Source organism: Gigantopelta aegis, chromosome 3 (genome assembly GCF_016097555.1).
Source record: "Gigantopelta aegis isolate Gae_Host chromosome 3, Gae_host_genome, whole genome shotgun sequence".
NCBI lineage: Eukaryota > Metazoa > Mollusca > Gastropoda > Neomphalida > Peltospiridae > Gigantopelta > Gigantopelta aegis.
Genome location: NC_054701.1, coordinates 52217643 through 52234884, shown reverse-complemented (window position 1 = coordinate 52234884; position 17242 = coordinate 52217643). Strand labels below are relative to the sequence as shown.

The 17242-nt window shown below is 35.0% G+C and overlaps 1 protein-coding gene across 2 annotated transcripts in view; it reads right to left on the bottom strand.

Annotated features, from left to right (window-relative positions):
* The window catches only part of LOC121368222 (kinesin-like protein KIN-14E), an 89843-nt gene that overhangs the window by 19580 nt on the left and 53021 nt on the right, over positions 1-17242 (bottom strand). For both annotated transcript variants that reach the window (XM_041492856.1, XM_041492857.1), the window contains 4 exons: positions 13819-13913; positions 11860-11910; positions 10178-10294; positions 5572-5721 (listed from right to left, as the gene is read on the bottom strand). In XM_041492856.1, the coding sequence (XP_041348790.1) occupies positions 5572-5721; positions 10178-10294; positions 11860-11910; positions 13819-13913 (413 nt within the window). The remainder of the gene's footprint in view (positions 1-5571; positions 5722-10177; positions 10295-11859; positions 11911-13818; positions 13914-17242) is intronic.

Sequence of the window (17242 nt, the reverse complement as noted above, 5' to 3'; positions counted from 1 at the left end):
ATGGATAGTTGGGTACTGAAGTAGGCATGAGAGGTTCTGCTGAATTGTTTCTTGGGAATTCTGCACATTTAGTGCAGTTCTTGACTGTATCTTCTATCTCTGCATTCATTGACGGCCAATACATTACTTCTCTTCCTCGTTGTTTACATTTTACGATTCCCAGGTGAGACTCGTGAATGATTTTTAGCATGTATTTCTGTATATGATTCAATCAGATACTGTTAGTTCAGCACACGAGTCCCAATAAGGTCGGAGAGTTGTTGGTAGGTCAGATTTTAAATATGGCCATCCATCTAGACTAACTCTTTGTAGATGATTCAACTCTTGTTGTGTTTTCTCTTTGATTTCTTCATATTTATCTTTTGTAACAGAAATGAAATCCTGAGTGCTGACTGATTCTAGATATGGAATGTCTGGTTTCTCTTCTTGGAGTAGAACTGGTTCCAAGATCGTGCTGACTAGCATCGCATTGAATTTCTACTGGATTGTTAACATCATAGTAAGTGAGAACTGCAGGACTGCAGCAGAGATCTTAAGTCAGTGGAATGCTTCTTCTTGAGGTTGTTGCAATTCAAAAAGACCATCTTCCTTCAACAGTGTTCTCAAAGGGCTGGTTTCTTCACTGAGATTTGGAATGAACTTTCGAACATATGTGATGAATCCTAGAAATCACTTCAGATCTTCTTTGTTATTTGACGTGGGCATGTCCTGAAGTGATTTTATTTTGGAAGGGTCCAAAGATTGTAGCTTATGGCTCTCTCTACAACTTGTTTCAGAATTTGGTCATGATGTTCAATATCACGGCCGGCCACGAGAATATCATCCATTGCTGTGTATGCCCCTTTTATTCCTTCTAGCATTTGATCCATTATTCTCTGGAATACTTCGGGTGCACAGGAAATTCCAACTGGAAGACGTAACCATCTGTACCTTCCTATGGGTGTGTTGAATGTTGTGAGATAGGAGGAAGGTTTGTCAAGTTTGATGTGGAGAAATCTACTTTTTGCATCTAGTTTTGAGAATACATTAGCTTCAGGAATTTCTGCTATTATGTCTTCTATAGTACGCATAGAATAATGTTCTCTCTTGATAGCAGCATTGAGATCTCGCAGGTCTATGCAAATGAGAATTTTGTCATTTCGCAAAGAAACTGTCATAGAACTTACCCACTCTGTTGGTTCTTCCACTTTTGTGATGTGTCCATTAGTTTCCATTTCCTTGAGTTTCTTAATTATTTTCTCACGTAGTGCTGCTGGCTGACGTCGTGCAGCATGCACTACACCCTTTATTCCTGGTTTTAATTTTATTGAATACTCACCCGGAAGTGTTCCAGTTGTCTTGCCGAGCTCTGGAAATTCTGCCCAAATGTCATCAGGTCTATGAGATGGTGGTCTGTTTTGCATTTCTTTGTCACTAGTTGCAAGTCATATTATCAATCCTTGTGTCTCTGCAGTATGTCCAGATACGACAGTTTCTTAATCAAGGTTAACTATCTCAAATTCTGTTGTTGTCATTTTCTGATTACATTTGATGAGCAGGCTTGTAGTGCCAACTGGACAGACATAGTGGTTGGAGTATGAACATAATACTTGCTTTGATGTGTAGAGATCACTAAGATGAGACAGCTTTTGGTAGTCTTTTAGTTTCATGCTGTTACACTTTGCTCCAGTATCAATTTTGAAGTTGATGTTTTTTCCGTGTATAACTGCTATTTGGTTCCACTTGTAATTTTTTTGAGTTAGGATCAGATGCCATGTGAATATTCAAAACTTCAGACTCTGACTCTGGATCAGAAGGATATTGGACTGTATGTATAATATTATTGTCTTTCTTGCATTTTAGACACACTGTCATCCAATGATTTGGTTTAGAACAGTAGTAACATGTTGTTCCCATGGCAGGATATTTACCACTAGTTTTGGAGTGTTTGGGGTCTTTTCCACAGTGCATGTAGTTCTCTTTATTGTGTTGTTGTGTTCCACATTTGTGTTCAGACAGATTCTGATTAATTATCGTTTCTTTGTGTTTGTGATAGATTGTACTCACATTGTGTCTTTGTCTCTGACAATTCGAATTTGCTTCTGTGACAGTTCATATTGCTGTCCGATCTCGATGGCTTTTGGAAGTGACAGATTTTATCCTCTGTCAAGCAATCTTTCTTGTATCTTTTTGTTGTACATACCATCAATGATATAATCAATCAGCATATTCATAATCCATCAGTATTAACCTCAAGTCTTTCACAAAATTGTCAAAAAAAAAACCCGCTGCTTGTCTCCTTTGTTTTAATTTGTGCCTAGGGACACGTTTGTTTTTTCTTGGTCTAATATAAGCTTCGTATTTATCTAGTACATATTTTGGATTATCTTTTTGACCTTCCCAAGAAAGAGTTTTGTATACTTCTCTGCCATGAGCGCCGATCCATGTGCCTAACCAGCCTGCTTTTTGTTTGTCCGTGAGTGACGATAATGGACCATCAAATACAAACCCTACATGACTTTTAAATCTTTAGAATTCTTGATATAACTCTGATGCATCCCAGTCAATGCATGGGTGATCAATGTTCATATATGCCATGTTTGTATGTAAGTGTGCGTTCAATAACCAAGAAATTCAGTGATTTTTCACTTTCTGACACCATGTAATGTCTGTAGATGACGTGTCATGTCGGCTAGCGTTAAAGATGTCCTTAACACAGAGCTGCTTCCGCTTTCTCATTTTGTGTTGTTTCCTCCATGTGCGAGACAGTCCATATATATATATAAAAACGTCACAGCTAGTCCCTACATTTCAGTGAAATGAATACATGCTTGTCCCCACTAATGTCAGCTAGTCCTCACTAATGTAAGCTAGTACCTACTAAACATTTCAGTGAAATCAATGTAAGCTAGTTCCAATCAAATATTTCAGTAAAATTTATTTAATATTTAAAAAGAAAAAGTGTTAATTAGCAGGCTTGTCCCTGACAAACACTTCATTGAAATCAATGTCTAGTGCCCACCAAACATTTCATTGAAATCAATGTCTAGTGCCCACCAAACATTTCATTGAAATCAATGTCTAGTGCCCACCAAACATTTCATTGAAATCAATGCCTAGTGCCCACCAAACATTTCATTGAAATCAATGTCTAGTGCCCACCAAACATTTCACTGAAATCAATGTCTAGTGCCCACCAAACATTTCTTTGAAATCAATGTCTAATGCCCACCAAACATTTCAGTGAAATCAATGTCTAGTGCCCACCAAACATTTCTTTGAAATCAATGTAACCTAGTCCCCACCAAATATTTAAGCGTAATCAGTGTAAACTAGTCCCCACTAATATGAAATCAACATAAACATTCAGTGAAATCAATGTAACCTAAAGTAATGTCGGAAATAGAATAAAAATGATTTTCATCGATTATGTCTTTCATATTAAACTGACAAGTAAATATTTTGTAAATATCTATTTAATGATACTCTACCTAATTTAGCATTTACTTGTTTGGGATCTCATTGATGTACAAGCCTGGTGGTGTTTACTCTTGAAAGTAAAAGAAAGATGTCAGTAAACAGGTGATTTGTGCACTTTATTGGAACAGACTATAACAAATTTTGATGGACATTTGTCAGTTTTATTGCTGTTGCAATATGCGAGGGACGCTCCCAAAACTAAATATTTATAGACATTTCTAAGTAACTTTTGAGCAAAACTGTCAAGAACCATTCTGAGTGTGTGGTCTATTGTACCGATATTAAAGGTGCTATGTATTAAAGGTGCTATCTCCAAGTTGCATAATGACAGCTATTGCAAATTTTTTAAAATTAAATTTTGCTTTAAAATTTTGACTAAACCTTCAACTATATGCCCATAAATGATTCTAACAAAATAATTTTATCTACTAGTAGAAAATACATTTTTATTGGACAATTTTTATCACAAACAGATGCTCACATACATGTATAACTATGATATAGCATCTTTAAGTGGTTGCAAGATTGTGTAAATTTCTAATGTACTTATATTGAATTTATATTCACTAAATATGCTGATCATAATTAATAATTTATGCTGGCAGTTTTAAATTAAAAGTTTGTTTATGGGTAAATGAAATTGACACATGTCGATCAAAATGTGTTATAGTCTGTTTCAATAAAGTACACAAATCACCTGCTTACTGACATTTGTCTTTTAATTTCAAGAGTAAACACCACATTGTTCATCAATGAGAGCCCAAACAAGTCAATGCTATATTAGGTAGAGTATCATTAAATAGATATTTACAAAATATTTACTTGTCAGTTTAATATGAAAGACATAATCAACGGAAATAATTTTTATTCTATTTGCGACACTATTTTAGTCACTAATCTAAGATACATGTATCTACCAAACATTTCATTCAAACTGACATAAGCTAGTTCCTACAAGCATTTCAGTAAAATCAATGTAAGCTAGTCCCAACCAAATATTTCAATAAAATCAATACAAGAATTCTGCAGAATTAAATGTTTTGTTTAACATAAACTTATTTGGTGTCACTGATACATGTAGTTACATCCATCATATGTTCATATCAATGTAATTAAAAAAGGGTAAATCCATCTCAAATCAACAAATATTTATAAATAAATAAAATAAAGTCTAATAAAGGACACAAGTAATTTTAATAAAATGATCAGTTCAAAATACAGCATCTCTGCAGTGTTATCGGCTTCAGTAAGTGGAGAATTCTAGTCATGAAGGTCAATACTGCTAGAACAATGTAAACAGTGAAATCAATGTAACCTATTGCCCACTAAACATTTCAGTGAAATCAATGTAACCTATTGCCCACTAAACATTTCAGTGAAATCAATGTAACCTATTGCCCACTAAACATTTCAGTGAAATCAATGTAACCTATTGCCCACTAAACATTTCAGTGAAATCAACGTAACCTATTGCCCACTAAACATTTCAGTGAAATCAACGTAACCTACTGCCCACTAAACATTTCAGTGAAATCAACGTAACCTACTGCCCACTAAACATTTCAGTGAAATCAACGTAACCTACTGCCCACTAAACATTTCAGTGAAATCAACGTAACCTACTGCCCACTAAACATTTCAGTGAAATCAACGTAACCTACTGCCCACTAAACATTTCAGTGAAATCAATGTAACCTATTGCCCACTAAACATTTCAGTGAAATCAAAAATGTTTAGTTTGTTTTGTTTTAACAATACCACTAGAGCACACTGATTTATTAATCATCTGCTACTGAATGTCAAGCATTTGGTAATTTTGATATATAGTCTTAGAGAGGAAACCTGCTATACAAGTCGTGGTGCACTGGCAAGAACGCGGATTGATCCTAGCCTGCATTACCACTGGGCTATGTCCTGCCCCATTAAACGCAATATCAGCTGGATGAATACAAGTAGTTATACTAAAGTTGTTGGTAGGATCAGTGTAAGCTAGTCCCCTACCAATCATGAATGCACATCCACCAGTACTAGTCTAGTCTGCCATGATGGTGAACTTAATGGAAGTGGGTCCCTACAAGTATAATGTTAATAAAAGATGAAAGTAATGATTACCTCTTTAACCATCTGCTGTAGCATACCAAGATGGCGCTCTACATTCATCTTTAGGTGCACATGTGACTTGTGTAGATCTTTAGCAGTACTGTTTAGTATCTCTAAATCATCCAAACTGATGTTGCTTTCTTGTACTACTGGTTGGATTACCTGTAATATTGTCATCATTTAAGCAATAATCATTTTAATAATAATAACAATAATATGACCAAACAAAACAAATTTCTGGTTTCTGGTCGATTTTGAACCTGCGTGTCAATATTTAAAAACAAATTCTAAATTACCACAGAAGTTACAACAGCACCATCTATACTAGAAATAATGCTGCACCTCCTGACTAATAATATTGTGACACACCAGGACATTTTGGGTCCAAATGAGGTCATTTGGGTACAAAGACAAAATCATTAAAGTTAAGTTCAGTTGGCTATGTGAAAAATGTGAAGGAAAGCATTTAGGGTACCAAAGCACTTCAGGAGAACATGCTTAAAAACACACCAAAGAATGCTGTGTAAAACAGAGAACAATGAAATAAGTTTGGTTTCGAGGGAATTCCAGTTTATTGAAGGTCTGGTTTTGAGAAGTTTCACAGTATTAATTAGAATGGGACCACTTTTAAAAGCATCTATATACATATTTGCCTGTGACATGTTTTACTTTAAATGGTAGGCTTTGGGCATATATAAACAAATTATGAACAAGCTTGGTGTAACTGATGGCTGCGAATGATGGATTTAATTTACATATGTTGTAATCACTTCTGCATGAGGGAGAAAAAACACTTGATATCAATGATGCAGATGTTAAACAGACATTCCGTAGCTGTAGACCTAATGCTTATACATATGTATTATATGTATTCATTCCAAACAGTCGACTATGATATATGAACTCTCACCTGGAAGTGAACTGTGTAGTGAGACCTAAGTTAAAATGAATTATTTTTTTGTCATTTGGTTACAGTTGGTAGGAGTAATTAACTGTAATGAATATTTTATTTACACCATTCTCAAAAATCAAAATGCCTTCTGCCAAATCCAGTTCTTTAATCAGTGAGCATGCGTGTGTGTATAAGCAACAATCTAAAACTAACATGTGTTTAGTTAAAAACCACAAATTATTATCAAGATGTAAGTGCAAATTAATGTACAATACAGAATACCTAAAACTCAACTAAAACAGAGTTAGATAAAATAAAATAAAAAATAAAACAACTCAAAACAACTCAAAACAACAACTAGTACAATTCCAAATCATTGTTTTAAACATCTTCAAAGACAAGCTGACAAAGCAGCATTATCTAAAACGAATGTGAATAATGTTTGACTTGCATCATAAACCAAATGTGAGAAATGGCAGTTATTGCAGTCATTGCAAAATAACTGTTTTTAATGTAAGTATGGTTTACTGTGTAGGTTATTTGCATAGCTCATAGTCAAGGGAGACCACTCGGCTGTGTTGATATTAATATTCAATGATGTCAAATATTTGACGTCATTGTTTATATTCTTACAGAAATTAAACACTTTGTCGTTACGTTTTGAAGGAAGCTGGACTATTTATTAAAACTTATTTAATCCCACCCACCCTTCCCAGAATTTTAATTAAACTGTCACTAGCATGTTAGGGAGTATTGTAAGTAGTTTGGTCGGCAAGTTATTAATTTCATATTCTGCTGCTCAGTGTTTTTGTTGTATTTTCAGTGTGTATTTCGAGGATCTCAAGACACTATGAACATACTGACTGGCCACTTGTACTTAACAAGAACTGTTGCAAGACTGGAAGTATATCAAACGACAAACTTGTGTTTTTAAATTTTAAAATAACTTTTTAATGCAATCGCGTCTCAATTAGCAATCTTATTTTTATTGTTATAAACCAGGCATAGAGTTAATGAGTAACCAATGTATTTGTGAATGTGTTATTTTGTATTATAATAAAAACGTCACAACTTTTGGTTTGTGGGGGCAGGATCTGGGAGGTGAGGGAGGATCACAGGTTTGAGCTGCACATGTTTTCAGGGGTCATTACATATTGTGCAGTATGAATGAGTGGGATAGGGCCCATTCTTGTTACCGAGAGGAGCCCGCTCTTATCTGTGGTACCATGGAAAGAGTTCGCTTACCCTTGTCAAAGATAATACCAGGAAGGCAAGTTAATAAAGTGAAAGTGTGTGTAACTACGACTGGTCTGTGGTCCTCATTCTGATCTGTGGGACTCAGGCAGAAGTTTTGTTACCCATTGTACCGTGGGGACACCGATAGCCCAATACAATCGGTTTTCAGTACATCTCCCAGATCCTGAAAAAATGGGGTATGTAGTTGCGGCCATATTATTCCAAAACAATTACAGTGTTTGTTTTCTATTGTTATATTTGATCATCTCAATCTTATCATTAATGTTTGACGTGCATCATAAACCGAATGTGAGTAATGTTTGACATGCATCATAAATCGAATGTGAGTAATGTTTGACTTGCACCATAAACCGAATGTGAGTAATGTTTGACATGCACCATAAACCGAATGTGAGTAATGTTTGACTTGCACCATAAACCGAATGTGAGTAATGTTTGACGTGCATCATAAATCGAATGTGAGTAATGTTTGACTTGCACCATAAACCGAATGTGAGTAATGTTTGACTTGCACCATAAACCGAATGTGAGTAATGTTTGACTTGCATCATAAACCGAATGTGAGTAATGTTTGACATGCATCATAAATCGAATGTGAGTAATGTTTGACTTGCACCATAAACCGAATGTGAGTAATGTTTGACATGCACCATAAACCGAATGTGAGTAATGTTTGACTTGCACCATAAACCGAATGTGAGTAATGTTTGACGTGCATCATAAATCGAATGTGAGTAATGTTTGACTTGCACCATAAACCGAATGTGAGTAATGTTTGACTTGCACCATAAACCGAATGTGAGTAATGTTTGACTTGCATCATAAACCGAATGTGAGTAATGTTTGACTTGCATCATAAACCGAATGTGAGTAATGTTTGACTTGCACCATAAACCGAATGTGAGTAATGTTTTGCACCATAAACCGAATGTGAGTAATGTTTGACTTGCACCATAAATCGAATGTGAGTAATGTTTGACTTGCACCATAAACTGAATGTGAGTAATGTTTGACTTGCACTGGGCTATATCCTGCCCCAAATTGTATTTGATTCAATAAAATCAAAACAAACTTCTATACTTAATGCTTTCTTTTGCAGTATGTAATGCAAATAATTTCTTGATATATTTTATTACATAAAAAAAAAAAATGCACTTCGGTTTTAAATTGTTAATTCTAATTATAAAGGGTCACAGACACTCCTGAAGGTGGTCAAATGCTTGACTCGAACTAGCCGGTGGGTCGAACAAATCATGGTGCCCCAACTGTGATCAACCCAACGAGATTCTACTATATATACAGATAACCATGCAGTTAAAAATATAACACTTTGTACGAGAGTTTAAGCTATTGTTGATCAACCACAATACTAGTGTCATAATACATATAGATTTACAATAAAAGAAATACAAAATATTCTCATTCAGTTGTACATGCATCAATACACTAAAAAAAAAGAAAAACATTTCTACAGTGTAGACAACAATGTTATTTTACAAGATGTGCATGTTGATTAAATAAAATTATATCGTGTTTATCATACTACATGCAGGTACAGATTTAGGTGGGACCCAGACGTTCCCTCCACCACAGTTAAAGTCAACATGGGTTGGGATGAGGGGCCTCGTTTATTAACAACACCAAAATACATTACATTAATATCCACTTTTCATGATGACAAGTTTTTATCACAAATAAACAATGTGACAAATAACACATTTATTGTAAATATCTATATATCAAAATTGCATTTGTATTATAACATTTTCCAATCCTTAACTTCACTATAGATCTCTCCCCTTTTCCCAAAGCTTAGCTCATTCGCCTTTAACAATGAAAAGGACTTTTAGATTTTTCAAATATAAAATAAGTGTCAGGATTATGTCACCTACATTAAAACAAAAAACCTATATCTGTGCCCTGCATGTACCATAAACTTACTTTATTGTCAACCCTTTTCACCTGAAAAAACAGTTTTAAAGGAGTTTTAAAGGTAGTTTATTGTCAACCCTTTTCACCTGAAAAAAAACAGTTTTAAAGGAGTTTTAAAGGTAGTTTATTGTCAACCCTTTTCACCTGAAAAAACTGTTTTAAAGGAGTTTTAAAGGTAGTTTTCTTATTTTATCTAAACACCAGCATGCTTTAGTTTATTATCAGCCTTTCTCCAACCCAGTGAAACCCCTTTTCAGAATTCTTGTGTCTACCCCTCTTAATAATCTTAGATCTTCTCTTAAACTACAAACTGTTATCACTTTAAGGTATGTAAACTAAAAATGAGATGAAAATGTAGAAAAACTACTTCTTCAACATTTTCTAGATTTTTTTTAATGTCAGTAGATCATAACTTCAGATTATAAAAGATTTGTGTAACTTGCTGTTATTGTCTCAACTGTCCAGTATGGAACACGTAAAGTAATGTAAAACTAGGACTAAAATGTTACTACAGACAGACAAATACAAATGATATACTTGAGGAGTCTTTGGTCGTGCTGTTTTTGGTCTGGTTGTTTGGAGGGCTTCAACCTGGTTTTTGGCAATGGAAGCTTCAGCTTCCAACATGCTTAGTCTCTCCTGCAGCTTTGAAACCTGAAAATATGAAGATAACCTAATGTTTAAACATTTTCAGGCTTGTTGTAGGAATAATATCTGAAGTAAGGGACACAAGCTACTGGTGTGTGTAGGTATAATACTCTGTGCAAAAGAGACCAAAATAGCAATGCTTTTGATGACAGCTTTTTAAAAGGTTATTTTTGTTTACATAACACATGTAGTATGAGAAACAAAAAAAATATTTTTGGTCCTCAAATGGGAGATATGGTAATATGAGTTTGGTTCTTAATCAGGATGACCTAATAACCTCAACTGTACAGGACAGTCTCTCACATTTTAACACTCAGTTAATATCAAGATAACCTTATTTCCAATAGTAAAAAACTTTGTTCAATAATACCACTAGATTTACACTGATACATCATCCATCAAATGTCAAACATTTGGTCATTTTGACTTGCAGTCTTCAGCACATACCATGACCTTTGATATACCAATCTTGAGGCAAGGGGTCCATAAAGGAGGTTTGATACTGCAATAAAAGCACCTCAAGCAAACGATTTACTGACTGAGATAGATCCCGCCCCTTCAGTAGTATAAAAATGATGGGATATAAAAAGAAATATAACAATGGTCAAGTGGGACTTACAATGACACCAGAGCATTTTCTTCTAGTTGAGATAATCAAAAAATCTTTTTAAATGTTTGCATCCTGCAAAAATCATGATGATGTTTTGCATTTCGAAAAATTAGATGTGGTTCTCCTATGTGATACAGGTGTATCTGTCTAAATGTCAACATAGGCTCTACAACTCAACACATTAAACCTACACCAGCACTCACCTGCTGTACACACATTAAACCTACACCAGCACTTACCTGCTGTACACACATTAAACCTACACCAGCACTCACCTGCTGTACACACATTAAACCTACACCAGCACTCACCTGCTGTACACACATTAAACCTATGTAGACCAGCACTCATCTGCTGTACACACATTAAACCTACACCAGCACTCACCTGCTGTACACACATTAAACCTACACCAGCACTCACCTGCTGTACACACATTAAACCTACACCAGCACCCACCTGCTGTACACACATTAAACCTACACCAGCACTCACCTGCTGTACACACATTAAACCTACACCAGCACTCACCTGCTGTACACGCATTAAACCTACACCAGCACTCACCTGCTGTACACACATTAAACCTACACCAGCACCCACCTGCTGTACACATTAAACCTACACCAGCACTCACCTGCTGTACACACATTAAACCTACACCAGCACTCACCTGCTGTACACACATTAAACCTACACCAGCACCCACCTGCTGTACACACATTAAACCTACACCAGCACCCACCTGCTGTACACACATTAAACCTACACCAGCATTCACCTGCTGTACACACATTAAACCTACACCAGCACCCACCTGCTGTACACACATTAAACCTACACCAGCACCCACCTGCTGTACACACATTAAACCTACACCAGCACCCACCTGCTGTACACACATTAAACCTACACCAGCACTCACCTGCTGTACACACATTAAACCTACACCAGCACTTACCTGCTCTTCAGCTTCTTTTCTTTGACGTTTTTCTTCATCCAAAACAGATTTCTGGAATGAGATTTATAAAAAGTACCATGGATATTCCTGTAGCCTACATGTATGGCTTAGCTGATAATATATAGTTAATTATAATTATATTAGTGAGTGTCAACTGCACAAGCCAAACCCAATATACTTTTTTTTTAATGGAATAGACAGCTACTATAAACAAGAGTACCGGTGAGGTACATGATATCAGGAGTTTGATGGAAACCATATCTATATTAATGAATATGTTATAGGTATGATTTACTTCAAATTATGTGAAATGTTTGCAATGAGATGGATGAACAATTTGTTTTGGACCAAACACCATCCCAAGTTGTTCCTACATGTTAGGTGTGATGGTCCTATATGCATCTGTATGCATGATATGGTCCGGACATGGATTTACTGTTATATGCAGTAGACCATGAAAAGTAAGTCACAGTGACCTAGTAATAGTATGTGACACACCACCATCCCAAGTTGTTCCTACATGCGAGGTTTGATGGGCCTGTATGAATCTGTATGCAAGATATGGTCCGACAAGAAAAAGTTAAAAGACAGACAGATGGGTGGTGGAAATTTTGACCCGGGATGAAGTTTGCTGAGTACCAGGGTCGAAATTTTCACCACTGAAGGTGTACTTTTTCTATCCCACATGACCGCATATGATGGAGTCTTTTTCTCTCATCCATTTGAGAAATAAACCATTATTTTACACAAACAAAGATGTTTAAAAAAGTAACTTCTATACTCATGTTAAATGTAACGACATCGTAGCCTATGCAAGACAGATTTATTCCATATGGGCTGACATCATGGAATGGGCCTGTCTTGCATAGTTAGGGATGGGAGAAAATATTATATTACACATAGACATAAGTCGTAGTTTAATATATACAAATATTTAGATTATTGTAAGATTTGGGGATTGCAAAAAATGCCTAAATAAATATATAAATAAAGATGATTAATAAATAAAATAAAATAAAATAAAGAAATAAATAATGAGAGAAATGCAAAATGTATGCTAACAAAAATCCTGCTGCTCAAAACAAGATATTTGTAGAAAATGAGTGTCATTTGAAAAGATTGATGTCCAGTGTGCTGACTGATCGAAAACATTTTCCGGGGGGGGGGGGGGGGGGGGAAGTATGTATCTGGAAATAGCGGAGATGGGTGCTGTAAAATAAAGTAGGGTTCAGGAAAATAAAGAGAGACACAGAAAAATAAAGGAGGGTGGTAGAACGTGAAAAGAGGGCGGCAAAATGAAATAGCAGGGTGGGCTGCCCCACTCAAATTGAGCAGCAAGAACACTGCGTTCTGTACATACCCCATGAAGAAGCTTTGTATTCTTCCCTGGGAGGAATCCACAGAATATAGTATGGTGTGTCACGTTCTGTACATACTCCATGAAGAAGCTTTGTATTCTTCCCTGGGAGGAATCCACAGAATATAATATGGTGTCACGTTCTGTATGTACCCCATGAAGAAGCTTTGTATTCTCCCCTGGGAGGAATCCACAGAATATAATATGGTGTGTCACGTTCTGTATGTACCCCATGAAGAAGCTTTGTATTGTCCCCTGGGAGGAATCCACAGAATATAATATTGTGTGTCACGTTCTGTATGTACCCCATGAAGAAGCTTTGTATTCTTCCCTGGGAGGAATCCACATAATATAATATGGTGTGTCATGTTCTGTATGTACCCCATGAAGTAGCTTTGTATCTCCCCTAGAAGGAATCCACATAATATATGGTGTGTCACGTTCTGTATGTACCCCATGAAGTAGCTTTGTATCTCCCCTGGAAGGAATCCACATAATATAATATGGTGTGTCACGTTCTGTATGTACCCCATGAAGAAGCTTTGTATCTCCTCTGGGAGGAATCCACAGAGCCCTTAGGCTAATGGTTTCTTATAACTTACTAGTACTCCAAATATTTCTTGCATTTTCTCCATCTTTTCTTCAGCTTGTGTTTGAGAACGTTCTGCTGCTTTAGTTCGGGCTGCTCTTAACCATTCTGTGTATAAAAAAACAAAACATGGAAAGTGGCAACACATGGCAATAATAAAAATACCAAGATTGAAATAACTGACAACTGCAAATATTTCTGCTGACAGACATTATATTACGTGAAAGATAAACAGAACATTCCTCAAAAGTAACTGGTACTATACTCCTGAGCTATACGTACAGTGCTGTCAGGTGTATCGGTGCACCTAAGCATTCAAAGACCATTTTCTAAACACTGTGAAATACTTAATAAAATGTGTCTCTCACCAATGAAGCAGTGCATAATCTAAGATACACTACAAATTGTTTTATGTCTGTAGTAGATAAACATTTTAAAATTGTGCATAAATGTAGACACCCCCTTGTATCCAAAAAGATTTGCATGTCCGGTGATTCAGCGCAGTAGATGTGGAACGGTGACCCCGCTATTTATAGACCACCCATTACCTCACTTTGTAGCCCATAAATGCTACACTATTGTTCCAGGATTATTTTAGTAATTTTTTGTTTTGTCTTGTTAAAAATATTACTATGAAAATGAACGATAACACATGACCCTTCTCATGATAAGTTTCGGAATCGTTAAGTGACATAGTACTGCAGATGCATACATGTTTATTGTCATGCATGGCTAACATGCCAACATGGATTTTTTTTCTCAGGTACCTGTAGATTGTCCACAAACATGGATCTTATTTTGCTTTTATTTTTTTGTAACAATTGTGAACTGGAATGACTGTCAATTAAGGTGTGAAACTTTAGTTTTGTTTGCACTTTTCTGTGTTTTCCTTTTCAGTTTAAATAAAAATAACCGAAAAAGGAATTGAACTTTAATTCGTTAAATACACCGACAACAATACCAAGTGTGCTGAATCACCGGATGTGCCGATATAACAGACACGGCTGTAATTAATTATATGGTGTGTTTTACTGAGCTAATTATATGGTGTTTTACTGAGACTAATTATATGGTGTTTTACTGAGCTAATTATACAGTGCGTTTTACTGAGACTAATTATATAGTGTGTTTTACTGAGCTAATTATATGGTGTGTTTTACTGAGACTAATTATCTGGTCTGTTTTACTGAGACTAATTATATGGTCTGTTTTACTCAGACTAATTATATGGTGTGTTTCACTGAGCTAAATATATGGTGTGTTTTACTGAGACTAATTATCTGGTGTGTTTTACTGAGCTAATTATATGGTGTTTTTTACTGAGACTAATTATATGGTGTGTTTTACTGAGCTAATTATATGATGTGTTTTACTGAGACTAATTATATAGTGTGTTTTACTGAGACTAATTATATGGTGTGTTTTACTGAGCTAATTATATAGGGTGTATACTACCAAATCAAATCCCATAGACGACAATAGTAACATATGTGGCTAAAACTCCTACCTGCAACGTATCAACCGACATAAACGCCACGGATATAAATACTACCACCCCTCACACTTAAAGTGAATCAGAAACAAATGGGGGTCAAGCTGCTCGTTTCTGAGATAACGGGTAGCGTCTATGACTACCCTAGTTCCGCACAAAATTCGAGTACTTTTTTTTACAGGTACCCCATACATGTTTCAAGCACAAGGCTACTTGACACATTGGTACTAGATGAAATAAAATTGCATTTTTTTTTAACCCAGATAAAACTATTATTTTTTACAACCAACACACTCACATTTATAACCAATCACAGGACTTGTGGTGTTCACTTCTCTATCAAAAGTTCAGTGCACCTCCAACTTTGACCCAGCCGGAAGTTATTTGGTCTAGTACTACCTATAGTGTGTTTTACTGAGAACCAACCTTTAGATCTGTTTGTTCAATTGTACCTTATGTACTTATTCACAAGTCACTTTAAAAACTGTTTTTCAGTCAACAAGTGTATAACAAAACAAACAAAAATTTGAGTACTAAGTAAAATATATTTTGACTTTAAGTTATTACAAAAATTTAGGGCTGTCATGTTTACATGTGTACACCATACTGCTTAGTTCAGGCCATCTAAATGTTAACGAAATTGGTAAACAATTAACTACATGTATATTCACGTTGTGTGATACATTATCAATATGATTTTTTTTTGTTTTTTTTTTAGCATTGCTGGTTTTTCAAAACATAAAATAGTTAAGATATGGTAACAACACGTATTAGATGATTGCTATGGTTCACGAATATGGTGATAATCAACATTATACTTTTATTTTATTACAGTTTATGCTGCCACTGTTTGTACTGACAGATAGTTTCTTAATATAATACATACAATTAATTTAATTTTAGTGTATAAAAGGACTCAAGGCATATGAAAGAAACTAGCAAGAGTAGTGCTGGAATGCTGTTGTCACTAGTAGAATGTATCAAATACTAAAGTAATTCTACCATAGATCTTCCAGTCGGAAAACCCTTTTGAGTTTCAGGTATTAATTTGTCTAAACACTTACATGTATATACTATTGACTATACACCCAGATTAAGAACAGAAATTGGTTTCCAGATTTTAAAATATTATTGTTTTCTTAAAAAGCAACAATTTTTTTGTGTGATTAAAAGTTCGTGTTGATACTTCAAAATAAAAACATTCTAATATCTTTTCAAAATATTTTTTAAAATTCTGGTGTAAAATCATGTAGCCCAGGAGATTTATTATATATACGTGTATATATATATATATATATATATATATATATATATATATATATATATATACATATATATATACATACATACATACATATACATACATACATACATACATATATATATATATATATATATTTAATACTGCAAATATTAATTAAGACAATTATTTTTAACTTTTTAAACTGTAATACTTTTTGAGACTTCTAAGTCAATGTCTATAAGATCTTCATCATTAGCATGACTATTTAACGAAACTTGTGAATCTTCCATAGCCCATTCTCAACAGAAAATGGTCGAAAACCCCCATAAATAACAAATGTCCACAAAATATACACAAAAGAAAGGACAAATAATATTATAAATAAATTTTTATTAAAGGAGGGGACAATTAAGGCATTTGGCCTGGTATGCATATTCAACGATATATAATGCACATTATTGCTTAATATCAACAAGTATAATCGTATAGTTAATTAATAAAACAGTTAAATGTGACGGCTATTATATATAACGGGCGCAGCCATTTTGTACCATCCCAGTGAATACGCCCTCTGGCGAGCTGGTGGTTATGTAATACCTAACATGTTACATCAGGAATTAGTCTTCGAACTGAAGAAACAAACCATACCTGATTTTTGCAGATGCATCGCAGTGTTCTGTAATAATATCCATCCTAGTAATT